Consider the following 15,064-nt stretch of genomic DNA (forward strand, 5'->3'; position numbering starts at 1 on the left):
TTCGTTACAACTACAACATATATTAGATCTAGTAACAAATGAAAACTGTTACGAAATAAAAAAAAAATGTTACTTTTTAGATTTAGTAACATCCGATAAATGTTAGGTAAAGCCCGTGATACCGAATAGTTATAGTAACCCTTAATAATAGTATAAGTAACATTAATATCACATGTTTAGTAGATAATTTGTAGCCAATATCTGGTTAGAGATGAAGATTCATGGCAGTGGAGAAGGAGAGTGTTGCGTGTGGAGGAATTAGGTTGAGCCATGGTTTTGAGATGGAGTTAGGTTCAATCTGTATCACTCGATTCCCATTTCATTGTTTTCTCCTTCCAAATTGTCTCTCACCCCCAATTTTATTTCTCATCCCAACTCTCACTCCCAATTTCAGAATCTTCATAACAAATTAACCTTGAACCCTTCCAACTTTATAAAACTCAAATTTAATTCGGAGACATTTTCAAAACGACCAGTCTCAATTGTGAATCTACCTATTAACTTTTTCAGATTGCAGCGGCCGCACTAAAGTTATAGAATCTCTCATACAGTTACTAATGCATACAGTTTACTAATGCACTCCCTCCGTTACAAAATATAAGCATAAGTGAGTCAGAGAAATTTGATGTATTTGGACCAAATTTTGAACCAAATACATCAATTTTATTTGATTAAGTTTTGTGTATATTTTTGTAACGGAGGAGTATACACTTGTACTATATTATAAGTATATTATAACTTTTTTTTTTTAATATGTTTTTGAAACATAACTTTAAGTTGTTCACATCCAGTAGTCTATATCTTCAGTTAACAGGTGTAGTTGATTAAATTTTTTAAATAAATTCATCCCTATCATTTTGTGATCTGTTTAATAACTAGGGTTAATTATGTTTCTAGTCCCTATAAAATAGCGACCTTGTAAGTTTAGTCCTTACTTAATTTTAATAGCATTTTTAGTCCCTATAAAAAAAAAATTACTTATAATTTTAGTCCCTGCTAAAACAAAGTTTGATTAATTATCCTTAAACTCTTAAATTTTTGAACGATTTTTTTGAGACAAGATTAGAACACTATGAAAGGTTCGTTTACTAAAATTTAGAATTTTCAGACATGAAATGAATTAAATATGAATTTTTTAAAACGACAAAAGTTAAAGATAAAAAGTAATAAAATCTGGATGTAGAAATCAAATTTTGCGATAATTTTTTGCGGAGGAACTTTTAGTAATGTTCTAAACATGTCTGCAAAAAATTGTTCAAAAATTTAAGAGTTTAAGCATAAATTAAACAAATTTGAATTGAGTAGGGACTAATACTCAGGGCAAAAAAACAAAATTAGGGACTAAAAATGCTATTAAAATTAAGTAAGGACTAAACTTACAAGGTCGCTATTTTATAGGGACTAGAAACATAATTAACCCTAATAACTAACATATAAAAAATATACTTTGAAACTTCTAATTGATTTCCGATAACTTTGACTAAGCAAAAACACGTTTTCTTCTTTCACACTAAAATTAATGGTTACATAACTTGTTAATCCACCTGCATTCTATATATTTGAATATTTTGTTAATCCAAATTTCAAACATAAACTCTTCAGGCTTTCCTGTAAAAGCTTAGGTAATAAGCATGAGTTTTAAGTATCCTTTTTCTGACTCTCCTCCCTCCTTTTACACTTCATCAGACACTTTTGAATCACAGGCGGCTCAAAGACTTTTCGACATATATGGTGACAGTGTTGATTCCACTGTGGTCAAATGGGCTGTAGCAGAATCTGCAGGTACGAAGAACAGTAGATAACTAATCCTTTATATGCTTTAGTATAATAACCTTTAAATATGTTTTTAGGGCATGTTTTGCTTCACCTGAGTTTAACTACTAATCCTTCGAAGAGCTAAGAGAAACATCTGACTTGATCTTATCTTACTTGAGCTTATAAAGGTTATTATACTAAAGCATATAAAGGATTAAATACACTAACGGACAAAAACATTGGGGACCAAAAATTTAATAAAATTTAATTGTAGGGACTAATATTGGAAACACGCCTATTTATAGGGACTTTAAACATAGTTAACCCTATATTTTATGTGCAATAATCCTTTTCTGTATTTGCAGAATGTCGGTTGTGTATTTTACGTGTTTATAAATAGTTTCAGATCTCTTTCTTTCAATTTTCACTTCAGCTTGCAAGAAAGAGATATGAAAGCTTTGGGCACAAAGGTTTGCATTGAAGGTGGGAGTGAGAAGAAGATCGAGTTGAGATTTAGGGAGGTTGAGATGTTTGGAAACCTAGAAGTTTCCCTTGATTGATTAATGATTATGAATGGTGAAGAGAAAAAAGGTGGAGACTTCCAAACAAACTATTTTTCAAGAACTCAACTCTAACAAGTTCAACAACAAAAACTTCAATCGGAATCGGAATCCGCTGATTGAAGAACTCAGCTTTAACAAAACTCATCGACTCAACAACTTCAACAAATTCAAAAAACTCAACAATCCCCCTGTTAAAAATCTAGCTACATCAACAAATCCCAACAAAATCAACTAAAAGAAACAAAACATTAACAGGAAAAAAGTCAACAACAACAACCCCAAAATCCAAAAAACCAGAAAAACAACAACAAGGACGACTACTACGACGACAAATGCAGAAATCAGGAAATTTTTTTGAGAGTTGACATTAAAATAAATATTACATTTTTAATTTAAATGACATGTGGCATGCCACGTCATAAAATGTGTCCACACAACATCCAAGTGGCATGCTCCGTTTGCCTGGTCATCAATAATTTAACGACAAGGACCAAATCTACAAACGGCAAAAAAAGTTGAGGACTAAAAATATAATAAAATTTAAGTAAGGAATAATGTTGGAATCGCACCTATTTATAGGGACCTTAAACATAATTAACCCTAAAATATATCATTTATAGAAATGCAACATTAACGATGATATTTTAAAAATACTAATGAATTTTCTTCATTTTATAATATCGACATTGTTCTTTCAAGAAAAAATTATTGACATTTTTTTTTTGTCAAGTAGTCTAGTATTTTAAAAATACTAATAAGTAGGTGTCATAGGTTTGAATGTCAATCCCTCTATATATTATGCAATATTCCTATCTATCAATTAAGTTAAGCTCGTGGGGACAATAAATCAATAAAATGACATTGTATGTCAACTATAAATGAATTGCATATTCATCCCATTTTAAATTAATGACATTTTACAATTTAAACCATCAAATTAAATAAATTTTCCCTTCAATCCAATCACTCTCCAACGTTTTTCTTTTCTTCTTTCTTCAATCCAATCACTTCAATCCAACCATTCTCATTCTTCCAATTAAGAATGGCTTTACAAAAAATCAAAAAATACCTCCAGTGGGAATCGAACACCAAAGTACACACACTCTTCATCTTCATTCATCATATAAAACTTAACCACTTGACCAATACATCTTTTATGAAATGATTTGGAATGCAAAATATATGTTATCAGTGAGCAATTTTTTTTTTAGTGAATATGTGTGTGCATATATGAAATACTAAATATTTCTAAAATAAAACAATATACATTCATTCATTTGATTTTTTTTTTATATTTTAAATATTATTCTTTTATATAAATTCATACTATTTATCAAGATTCGATGAACTACAACAATGTTTCATTTGTGATCAACCGAATTGTGATTTATTTTAGGTTGACATTTCTTTTGAATCAGATGAACTATTTAAAGGTATTAAACATTACACTTATCTTAACAATATTCAGTACAAGTCAATCTCGCAATCTGTCTCATTAGAAACCTAATCAACATGGAAGGACATTACTCCGACGATCAAAATGGACCAAACTGACTAATGGTATCAAATATAATCAATCCGACCATTGAATATGACCTTATTGGAATAAGAACGAAGCAAAAACAGGAATTTCGAAAAATCGGAATCTTCGGTGTAAGTCAATCTGACAAACTATCCCATTGAAAACGTAGTCAACATGGAATGACATTACTCTGACGATCAAAACGGACCTAACCGACTAACGATATCAAATATAATCAATCGGACCAATGAATATGACCTTATTGGAATAAGAAAGAAGCAGAAACATGAATTTAAGAAATCGGAGTCTTCAGTGTAAGTAGATCTAACAAACTATCTCATTGCAAACCTAGTCAACAGAGAATGACATTACTCCGACGATTAAAACGGACCCAACTGACTAACGATATCAAATATAACAAGTCAGACCATGGAATATGACCTTATTGGAATATTGGAATAAGAAAGAGGCATGAACATGAATTTAGAAAATCAAAATCTTCGGTGTAAGTCGATCTGACAAAATATCCAAGAAAGAGGCAGGAACATGAATTTAGAAAATCGGAATATTCGGTGTAAGTCGATCTAACAAACTATCCAAGTAGAAACCTAGTCAACATGGAATGACATTACTCTGACGATCAAAACGGACTCAACCGACAAACGGTATCAAATATAATCAATCGGACCGTAATATAAAAATCGGTATTCATGATTAACTAATCACTTTTATTATTAGTTTTTATAAAAATTATTTATATTATACTCAAACTTTTTTTACGTGTTTTATTCGTATTGTAATATATTTTATTATTTCTTCCATTACAAAATCAGTATTATTTTATCTTACCTTATTTTTTCCCAACAATTTTCAACTATTTTATTTATTAGGTTTTTTTTCCTTATTTTATAATAATTATCTTTGACTATTCTATTTATTGGGTATTTCCTTTTTCTACTAAGAATAAATAGTTAAACATTCTCATTTATTATTTAGTGCATTTTGATTGCTCAAGTCAGTAGAGTTCAGAATGGGGGTTTGAGAGTGAAAGAGATTCTACCTTGGAGGCTGCGAGGAGCCTCCTATTTATAGAGGTGGGTGAATGGAGAGTCGTTGTAAGGCACACGTGTGTCCAACGGTTACGAAATCGTTAGAAGTGTAACCGCCGGTGAGATATTCGCGGGAACGTGGGAAAGAGACGTTACTGTTCGTTTGAACAGGTCTCAGTTGCTCCGAGCACCCCCCCCCCCCCCCCCCCCCACCCCCACCCCCCGGGGAAGGGGTGTGTTGCGAGTAATTTTCCAAATGCTGCATTTGGGCTTGGTTTGGTTATTGGGCCTAAGTAGTTAAGCTCAGGTCTCTGACTGGTCCAGAACATAAGCAACAACTGAACAATATGAATTTATCAATGTTTCTTTCATTTGTTATTCTTTGAGATTATTTCTTTGTACTAAATGCAGTAAATTTTATCCGCATGTGCATCTATTAATTTGCAGGTACTTAATATATGGTTTATTTTATTTTATTTGTGTGTACCCATTAATATATTCATTTCGTACGGGTCCATGGTGAACTTTATTTCCATATACCACGCATACTTAATTTTGGTCAACATTAATTATATTGTCTAACATGGACAACGTCTGGTGTATACACTAGTAATCAATAATAAAAGGGAATTTTTTTGGGAAAATGCTAACCGGTGCCCAGACAAAGGTTAAAGATATTAAAAAATAAAATTATATAGTAGTTATTGCATTGAAAATTGTGTAATTAATCCATAAAAAGTAAAAAAAAATCATTTTTTGGTAATAACATCCTTTTTGGCATCCTTAACCAGTGTTCGGGGGCACCGGTTAGCATGACCCATTTTTTTTGTAGAATCTAAATCATAGGCCATCCAAATTGGCATTAGGAAGAATCAAACCTAAGACATTAAGGAATAATAAAAGGAAAATTATCATTCCTGAGGTAAAATATTTTCAAAGGTGCAATTAGAAAATAAAATTGCGACTCTTATCATATATTAGATAAAATATTTATTCTTGGATCACTGATTATGGAATCAAGTTGCCAAAACAAAATTTTGTTTCTCTTTTCACTGATTCGCGTTTTCAAGATCACTGTAATCATAAAATCTCAAAAAACAAAAATTTATTTTATTTTGGAATTATTATGGAATCACTCATATTTGTTTTAATTAGTTTATTTCATAATATATATATATATATATATATATATATATATATATATATATATATATATATAATCTTTGGTCCATACTATTTGAGTCATTGAGATTTGTCCATTTTTTATGGTCCAAATAGTATGGACCAAAATATTGCCTCTTTTTGGCTATTTTGACCTGACTTTATCTTCTTTCAAAATTACTTTTAACTTTCAATGACCCAAAAAGAGCAGACAAACGGACCGATAGTTCCCTTCTTTCTGCTAGTGAAAATAATAAAGATATGAAACTATTAATCAATTTTTTGCTACTTGTTCCTGAAGTAAAAGAGAGTTTCATCTGCTCCTGAATAACTTCCTTCAAAAGGGCTCCTGCTTCCCCAATGAATGTCTCGGTAGAAGATATGATTTCGTTGAATTCAAGTTTATTTGTTTTTAAATACGCCTGCATCTCAACGAGAAAATAATCCCAGAGTTTTGAAAATTTTATCAAATTGACTTTCTCATATCGGTGCATAAAAATTTGCTTCCGCAATATAAGCACATAATTTTTGTGACGAGTGTAGTCCAATTATTTAACAATGTTTTGAAAATAAAATAAACAAATATTTAATAAAAACATTACATTAACGTTGATATTTTAAAAATAGTTATTAGTTTTCAAAATTTTGTCATATTAACTTTCTCATATTAATACATAAAAATTTACATCGACATATACAAGCAAATAAAATCCTCAGCGAGCGCAATGCAAATATTTGACCGATTTTTTATAAATAAAAGACAAAAATATTTAATAGAAACATTACATTTATCTTCACAATTTTCTTTTAATAACTTTAAATGGTTCATCTAATTCAAAAGAAATGTCGGACCTATAATAAATCATAATTCGGTTGATCAGAAATGAAACATTGTTGTAGTTTATTGAATCTAGATAAACAATATGCATTTATATAAGAAAATAATATTTAAAATTTTAAAAAAAATCAAATGAATGAATTCATACTGTTTTATTTCGTAAATTATTTCATACATATTCTATATTCCCTAAAAAAAATTGTTCACTAATAACATATATTTTGCATTCCAACTCATTTCATAAAAGATGTATTGGTCAAGTGGTTAATATATATGAACAAGAGTGTGTGTAGTTCGATTCCTGGTTGTGATATTTTTAATTTTTAATGATTTTTGCAAAGAGAAATCTTTTTTAATGATTTTTGCAAAGAGAAATCTAATTAATTTGATGGTTTAAATTGTGCAAAGAGAAATCTAATTAATTTGATGGTTTAAATTGTAAAATGTCATTAATTTAAAATGGGATGAATATGCAAATAATAAAATACATGCTAAAATTGCAAAATAAAATTATATTTTTATTATTTTTATAATGGAGTACACATGGCTGTTTTTTATTGGTTTGGGTAAATTGTCCACCAATTTTCAAAGGCATCCTAGGTCTCACCAAATAATATAGGCTTAAATGCTCTTTTGGTCCCTTAACTATTTATTTGGTATCGCTTTGGTCCCTTAACTAAAAAAAAGATTGTTTTGGTATTTTATCTTTATCTCCGTTACCTGTTTTGGTCCCTTCCGTTAAATAAATTCAAAAAAATGTTAGGGTTCATGATCTTCATCATCAACAACACACCAACCCAGATTTTAGGACCAAAACGATACCAAATAAATACTTAAGGGACCAAAAGAACATTTAAGTTTTTTTTTTATCATCTTTTTCATCTTCATCAAAACTCATATTCTCAATTAAATCCAAAAAAAAAAAAAAAACAGAATTATCATCATCTGCAGATTGAATGTTTGAGAAACAGAGTTGCAAAAAAGAGACATATACATAACCTACCCCCAATCCATTCCAATCTGGTTTCTTTGCATTTAAGCCATCAATCCTATAAAATTTGAATTGATTTGAGGGTCAAATCTATTACAATTCAATCACGAGATTTTCTTTGCATTCCTCTTTACACAATTCCCTTCTTCACTATCGCTCTTCAATTTTCTAATCCCTTTTCTTTTTCAAAGTTCATTCTGCCATGGATCTTTTCAAATCATTTTCTATGGGACAAAGTAGATAATATGAAGGATATGGAAGAAAGAAAAAAGGCAGATACGCATGGTGACATAGGTATGGAATTAGGGTTTAATAAATTTGGGGGAAATTGAAATTGAAATTGGGGAAAAGGTTTAGGAATTTGAAGGGTTTGATTTTGAAATTAGGATTGATTTTATGATGAATTTCAATTTCAAGGTTTCATTTTAGCTTTTTTGTTTTTTTTCCTTCTTCTGGGTTTTGTTGATGAATGAAGAAGGAAGATGAAGAAGATGATAAAAAAAAACATCTTTTGGTCCCTTAAATATTTATTTGGTATTGTTTTGGTCCCAAAATCTGGGTTGGTGTGTTGTTGATGATGAAGATCATGAACCCTAACGTTTTTTTGAATTTATTTAACGGAAGGGACCAAAACAGGTAACGGAGATAAAGATAAAATACCAAAACAATCTTTTTTTTAGTTAAGGGACCAAAGCGATACCAAATAAATAGTTAAGGGACCAAAAGAGCATTTAAGCCAATAATATACTTTGAAAGTTCTGACTGCTTTCCGGGAGCTTTGACTTTGCAAAAACGCGTTTTCTTCTTTCACACTATACTTGAATCTTTTTATTAATCCAAAATCCAAACATCAACTTTCAAGGAACAAACATGAGTGATTTTCACTATCAGTTTCCTGGTTCTCCTCCATCAGACAGTTTTGAATCACATGTTCAAAGTTTTTTTGAAAAATATGGCTGTAAGTATGGAGAACAACTAATCCTTTTGATGTATGTTTGGAGTATAATAAGCTTTAGATATGTTTTTAATTAAGACATGTTTTGATTAACTTGAGTTTAACTACTAACATAATCACTTGCGAGATTATTTAGAAGAGCTAATAGAAACATTGATTATTTCTTGTACTAGAATCCTTTGATTTTTGTTGTAGCTTGTACTTGGACTATCTGTTTAGTTCGTGTTTATGATATATATATATATATATATTATCACCGGTGGCCGAGCTAGGAATTAAAGTTTAGGGATATTATATATTATTGTTTTTGATATATATATTATCACTGTAATTGTAAAAGTGATCTTTTGAAGCTTCAACGAAATCACGGTAAGTATTTGTTTGGTGTCACGGTGAGTTTGGCAAAATCAGGCCGTAAAATTGTAAAAAAACTGCATGTTATCCTCTGACGTTACAAAGTCAGATTCCTACCACTGATATGCAAAACTATACCAAATTTCCTCAGAATAACATGTAGGAATCATATTTGGATTTGGATTTGGATTGAAAAACTTAACTTATTGAGGTTATGTTCTATTTCAATTTTTTGCAGTATATGCATTTGTGGCAATATTTGTAATGGTGGGAATAGGTATTGTTTTCTCAATAGTCTGTGGAATTATTGAGTGTTTGAAAACAGTAGGAACAGCAATGTTTTCTTACACTCAAATTCCAACCTTAGAGAAAGATAATCAATTATCTTCAAATTCATTTGCTTCAACCAACAACATTGAAGTTGTAATACCAACAGATTCAAAACAAGAATTTGCAACCATGGAAAGAATCTTGAGCAACATCAATAGAGAGAAACCGGTAAGATTCACACCTCAGAAACTTGATGAAATTACAAATAGCTACTCAACCATATTAGGTTCTGGTGCTTTTGGCGTTGTCTTCAAAGGAGAATTATGTAATGGAGAATATGTTGCAGTCAAAGTTCTCAACTGTTTGGATATGGGAATGGAGGAGCAATTCAAAGCAGAAGTTATCACAATTGGAAGAACTTATCATATCAATTTGGTCAAACTTTATGGATTCTGCTTTCACCGTGATAAACGTGCACTTGTTTATGAGTACGTGCAAAATGGTTCTCTAGACAAGTACATATTTGGCAGCAAGAACCGCAATGACTTTGATTTTCAAAAGCTTCATAAGATTGCGATTGGATCAGCTAAAGGTATCGCTTATTTACATGAGGAATGTCAACATAGAATAATTCATTATGATATCAAACCAGAAAATATTCTTCTTGACATGAAGTTAGAACCTAAGATAGCTGATTTTGGATTAGCAAAGCTTAGAAGTAGAGAAAGTAACATTGAAATGAATACTCACTTTAGAGGAACGAGAGGATATGCCGCACCAGAAATGTGGAAGCCTTATCCAGTGACATATAAGTGTGATGTTTATAGTTTTGGTATTCTTCTATTTGAGATTGTTGGGAGAAGAAGGCATTTTGACTCTACCTATAGTGAATCACAACAATGGTTTCCAAGATGGACATGGGAAATGTTTGAGAATAATGAATTGGTTGTTATGCTTGCACTTTGTGAAATTGAAGAGAAAGATAGTGAGATAGCTGAGAGAATGCTAAAGGTTGCTCTTTGGTGTGTTCAGTATTCACCAAATGATAGACCTCTAATGAGTACTGTTGTAAAGATGTTAGAGGGTGAAATTGATATTTCTTCACCTCCATTTCCCTTCCATAATTTGGTTCCTGCTAAAGAAAATTCGACACAAGAAGGAAGTACTGCAGATTCTGATACGACTCCATCATCATGGCGTACAGAATCTTCAAGAGAATCTGGTTCTAAAACCAAACACAATGCATTTGAGATTGAAGCAGCTACTTAGATTTAGTTAAGAGTCTCACGCGATATGACCTGAAAATAACTTTATAACCATAGGCATGATTCACCTTACGAATTGATTTTGTTGGATTGGGTTAAACCTAAATCCGAAGAGATGTATCATTGTTCCACAGAGAAAACAATATTGTGCTATGAAACTCCCTCTCATATAAGGGTGGTTTTCTACCAACAAAGTTATTGCATGTTAAGTTATTTTACAATTACAACATGAAAACTAGTAGTAGAATGAAAATTGTTTTACAACTCAATTACAACATAGAAACCTTCCCATCAAGTAGCATATGCATTCCATCACTCTGTGCTAGATGCCAATTCAATCTCATACTTCCTCATAATAGGAGTAGCACATACAATGTCGGAATCACTTACCATAACAGAAGAAACACTAGTTGTGTATGTATTTGAATCTTGCTCTGAATGAGTAGTAAACTTAGTCCCATCAATCAAATGCTGAAAGGGGTTAAAAGTCTTCGGAATTTCTAATGAACCTTCCAACATTTTCACAACATCACTCATCATAGGCCTCAATTCTTGCCTATATTGAACACACCGTAAAGCTACCTTAACCATTCTCTCAGCAATCTCTCTATTTTTCTCTTCTATTCCACAAACTATCATTGCCTCCTCCAATAGTCCAGCATCAAATTTTTTCCATACCCAAATTGGAAACCACTCTTGGCTTTCTGTATTTTTAATATCAAGGTTTCTTCTCCTACCAACAATTTCAAATAATAGCATACCAAAACTATAAACATCACATTTATGAGTTATAGGAAATGGCATCCAAAGCTCAGGTGCAGCATAACCGGGCGTCCCCCTTCCCCCGGTCATCGTTATGTGAGTATTTTCCCGGTTACAAAGTTTTGCCAAACCAAAATCAGCAACTTTAGGATTGAAATTCCCATCCAAGAGAATATTTCCTGGTTTTATATCGTAGTGGACTATTCTATGTTCGCACAATTCATGCAAGTAAGCAATGCCTCTTGCCGTACCAATTGCAATCTCATGAAGCTTTTCATAACCTAAGGCATTTTTTTCATGAAACAAATACCTATCAAGTGATCCATTCCCCATGTATTCATAAACAAGTGCTATCAAGTTTTTCTCGAAGCAAAATCCAAATAACTTAACAAGATTGAAGTGATGAATTCTGCCAATTGTTCCAACTTCTGCCATAAATTGTTCTTCAATTTTCTTATCGGAACTTCCACGTAGAACCTTCACAGCTACCATTGTTCCATTATTAAAAATTCCTTTATAAACTGTTCCAAATCCACCTGACCCTAACAAGTTGGAGAAGTTGTCTGTTGCAATCCTAAGTTGTTGACCAGTGAATCTTATTGGCTTTTCCCTTTCCATGTTGTTCAGAAAATCATTTATAGTGGCTGCTAGGATTTGTGAATCTGGACTAATGGATCCATCACTTACCGGAAATCTTTTAAAACATACACAAACCAAAACAATTACCATAATAACAATTGTTACTGCAAAATAGACAGTGTTAAATTAGTAAGAAAAAAAAAAATCACTAAACCGATGAAAAGGCAAAAATAGAAGAAAATATTATGAACATTAAACAATAAGATCACAACAGGTTAATTAGAGAATCTTACCTATGACTAGAAGAAGATCAACTCCAGCAAGACCATCACTTGCCATTAGACAGGCAATTGTTTGTGAGAAGCAAAGTGAAGAGGTAGTCAAACTTATATGCAAATTAATTCCACTGTCTATCAAGAAAAATAATAGAATATAAACTAATCACCAAATTTAGCATATAGTAGGACAATTTAGTCTATTAAATAAACTAAATTTTAATGTTATCTTTAAATTGAAAATTTGATATCATATTAATCTTGAAATATTTGCAGGCATGTTGGTTGATCCAAAAGGATTTTTGTGATTAAATTCTTTCAAGTTTTAAAATTTATTTTAAATTTGATATGTCACTCTCCAACTTTTTTTAACGCAAGCAAAATCAATATTTTTTTTAAGCAAAATGAAAACAAGGAAATATATTTGGGCGGGCAAAAATCTGACCCAATACACGAAAGTGTAGGTCAACTCTAATAGACAATAGAGACAGACATTGGAACACAAGTCGACCCAACCCTAATAGGTGATAAATAGGCAACCCTAGCAGGTGATAAAAAAAAAGTTCAGAATACGAGCACGGAGTACCCACCATGAACACAACCTACTGAACCCCGTCTACGAACACGGAATCAAATTGCAAAAAAAAAAAAAAAATTGGTGTTTGAATGTTCATGAGCACCAAATCAGAGGTATGTAAAACTAGCGAATAAATCAGACGGCCAACACATAAACAGGTTCATGCAGTGGCGGAGCCACATTGTAGTGACCGGGGTTCGGCCGAACCCCCCTAAACTTTAAAAAAAAAAATGCACATATAACTATATATTTTGGATTTTGAACGCTTTGGTTTGCACCGTTAGTCCAAAGAGACACAAACCAATTTTAATTCACCCATTTTAGATTGTCTTGTGACTTATATCGAGAGAAATGTGTTTAACAATATTGGGAGATTATTCAACGATTTTAAAACATGAAACCACGTGTAGGATAATTGTAGAGTATGTATGTAACTTTTTTAGTCCAAAGTAAATTGAGTACAATATAATTTTTTGAATATATATTATTAATTAAAGTTCAATAGTTTGAAGCTCCTGACTCAGGATCTTGGCAACGCCGCTTGATCCACAAATCAACAACTTTCTGCATAAAAAGCAGCAAGCAAAAGCGACCATTTCGAACTAAAACGTAGCATAATAGTTTCTGATTGTAAGCAAAGCAAACCAACGTAGCCTCTATTCGTCCATACGAATGGTTCTTCTCCGTTGGTGGGTGCTAACCAGAACGCACGGAGCTTTTGAGAGAAGGGTTAGAGAAAGTGGCTAGGATTTCTATTTTTCTGATAACAAAACATGTGCCCTAATGAGTCTTATTTATATAGACTCATTAGCGCACACCAATATACTCTTAAGGATAGTATTTCTTATGTTAATGTTATCTCACAATTAAGTGTCACTTAATGTTCCATTATTTGAACTATCTATTCTAGAAACTTTATCAATCTTATAGCAAATACAATAAAAAATACATTATTCTATTTAATAATAAAATACATGATACAAAACAGCAAATACAATAAAAAATACATTATTCTATTTAATAATAAAATACATGATACAAAACATAAGTTTAACATAAAAATATTCGTCTCTGGGGCTTATACCAACAATCACACCACCACCTTTAAGGCTACGTCGCAAAGATGATGTTTGGACTGGGAAAGGATCAGGCACGAGGCAGTAGGTTCTAGAGAGAGGTCAAAGAGATGGACTTTAGAGAAAGATATAATAAGGCTATTCAACATGATGTTCCAAATACAATGAGAACTACGTGTAAAAAAGTAAAAACATTGCGATTAGCGTAATTTGTAAATATTTTTGCAATAATATGAGCACCGTCATTTGCATGTCACTTGGTAAACACAACTTTGTTTTTGAAAAAAAAAAAATAGAAGGTTCATACTCTCTCTCCCATTAAAACTTACTCATTGAAATATATAAAAATAATAGTTTTTTTTAGGGATAAAATAATAAATATTTTTTAAAATATAAGAATTCTGTCATTTCAACCCTTAAAAGCATGTGGAAAAAATTTCTCGTATGTGGCAAACATCTTAATAGTAAACTACAGACGCAAAATTCATATAATTTAGTTTGTTTTAAATTTTTATATACTTTTATAATTAAATTAGACGGAATGATACGTTGGAGACTAAATTAAGAATAAACTAGTGATTAGTCAAAAAAAAAAGACTAAACTAGTGATTAACCGAACATCCTTAATTTCAAACAAAAGAACTGCGTAGCTGCTCCATCATTTACAAGTCTTCTCATGTATAAATAAATAAATAAAGCAATAATATGATTCTGTATACTACATTGAATGAGATTGGTAGCTTGATTCCAAGCCGGCCATGAACATGACATATGAACAAAATCTATAGCGACAAATACATTAGGATTAGCAGTATTACTAGCATTTTCCAGGTAACTTCCTCCTAGAATGTCTGGACACATAGTCAGTGGCGGAGCCAGGATTTTTCTAGAGCCTGGGCAAAATCCTAGTATTACCTCATCTGGGAACCTAAATCCTTGGCAAAATCTGCAGGAAATGTGTTTCCATAGGAAAAGCTCAGGAAAATCTGCAGGAATTAGCCCAAAAATCTGCAGGAAAAGCTCAAAGTTGTAGTAATCTCGGGAAAATCTGCAGGAATTAGCCCAAAAATCT

At 31.6% G+C, this 15,064-nt stretch overlaps 2 protein-coding genes across 2 annotated transcripts; one reads left to right on the forward strand and one right to left on the reverse strand.

The window, feature by feature from the left end:
• The first annotated feature begins 8,738 nt into the window (after positions 1–8,738).
• On the forward strand, positions 8,739–10,917 carry LOC146945687 (G-type lectin S-receptor-like serine/threonine-protein kinase At1g34300). The gene is made up of 2 exons (XM_085743993.1): positions 8,739–8,837; positions 9,427–10,917. The coding sequence occupies exons 1-2, from the start codon at positions 8,750–8,752 to the stop codon at positions 10,725–10,727; spliced, it is 1,389 nt and encodes a 462-aa protein (XP_085600119.1). The 5' UTR covers positions 8,739–8,749; the 3' UTR covers positions 10,728–10,917.
• On the reverse strand, positions 9,250–13,706 carry LOC146945688 (G-type lectin S-receptor-like serine/threonine-protein kinase At5g24080). Its single transcript, XM_085743994.1, has 2 exons — positions 12,358–13,706; positions 9,250–12,228 (listed from the first exon to the last, which is right to left on the reverse strand). The coding sequence occupies exons 1-2, from the start codon at positions 12,401–12,403 to the stop codon at positions 11,036–11,038; spliced, it is 1,239 nt and encodes a 412-aa protein (XP_085600120.1). The 5' UTR covers positions 12,404–13,706; the 3' UTR covers positions 9,250–11,035.
• Positions 13,707–15,064: the final 1,358 nt, after the last annotated feature.

The sequence above is a fragment of the Medicago sativa genome, chromosome 2 (genome assembly GCF_051527215.1).
Source record: "Medicago sativa cultivar Bolivia chromosome 2, Bolivia_mono, whole genome shotgun sequence".
Classification (NCBI taxonomy): domain Eukaryota; kingdom Viridiplantae; phylum Streptophyta; class Magnoliopsida; order Fabales; family Fabaceae; genus Medicago; species Medicago sativa.

Bases quoted from the DNA above. Each gene is read 5' to 3' on its own strand.
- LOC146945687 (XM_085743993.1), top strand. From the start codon at position 8,750: ATGAGTGATTTTCACTATCAGTTTCCTGGTTCTCCTCCATCAGACAGT. The intron at 8,838-9,426 runs GTAAGTATGGAG...AATTTTTTGCAG, and splicing joins TTTTTTTGAAAAATATGGCT to TATATGCATTTGTGGCAATA.
- LOC146945688 (XM_085743994.1), bottom strand. From the start codon at position 12,403: ATGGCAAGTGATGGTCTTGCTGGAGTTGATCTTCTTCTAGTCATAG. The intron at 12,229-12,357 runs GTAAGATTCTCT...TCTATTTTGCAG, and splicing joins TGATCTTCTTCTAGTCATAG to TAACAATTGTTATTATGGTA.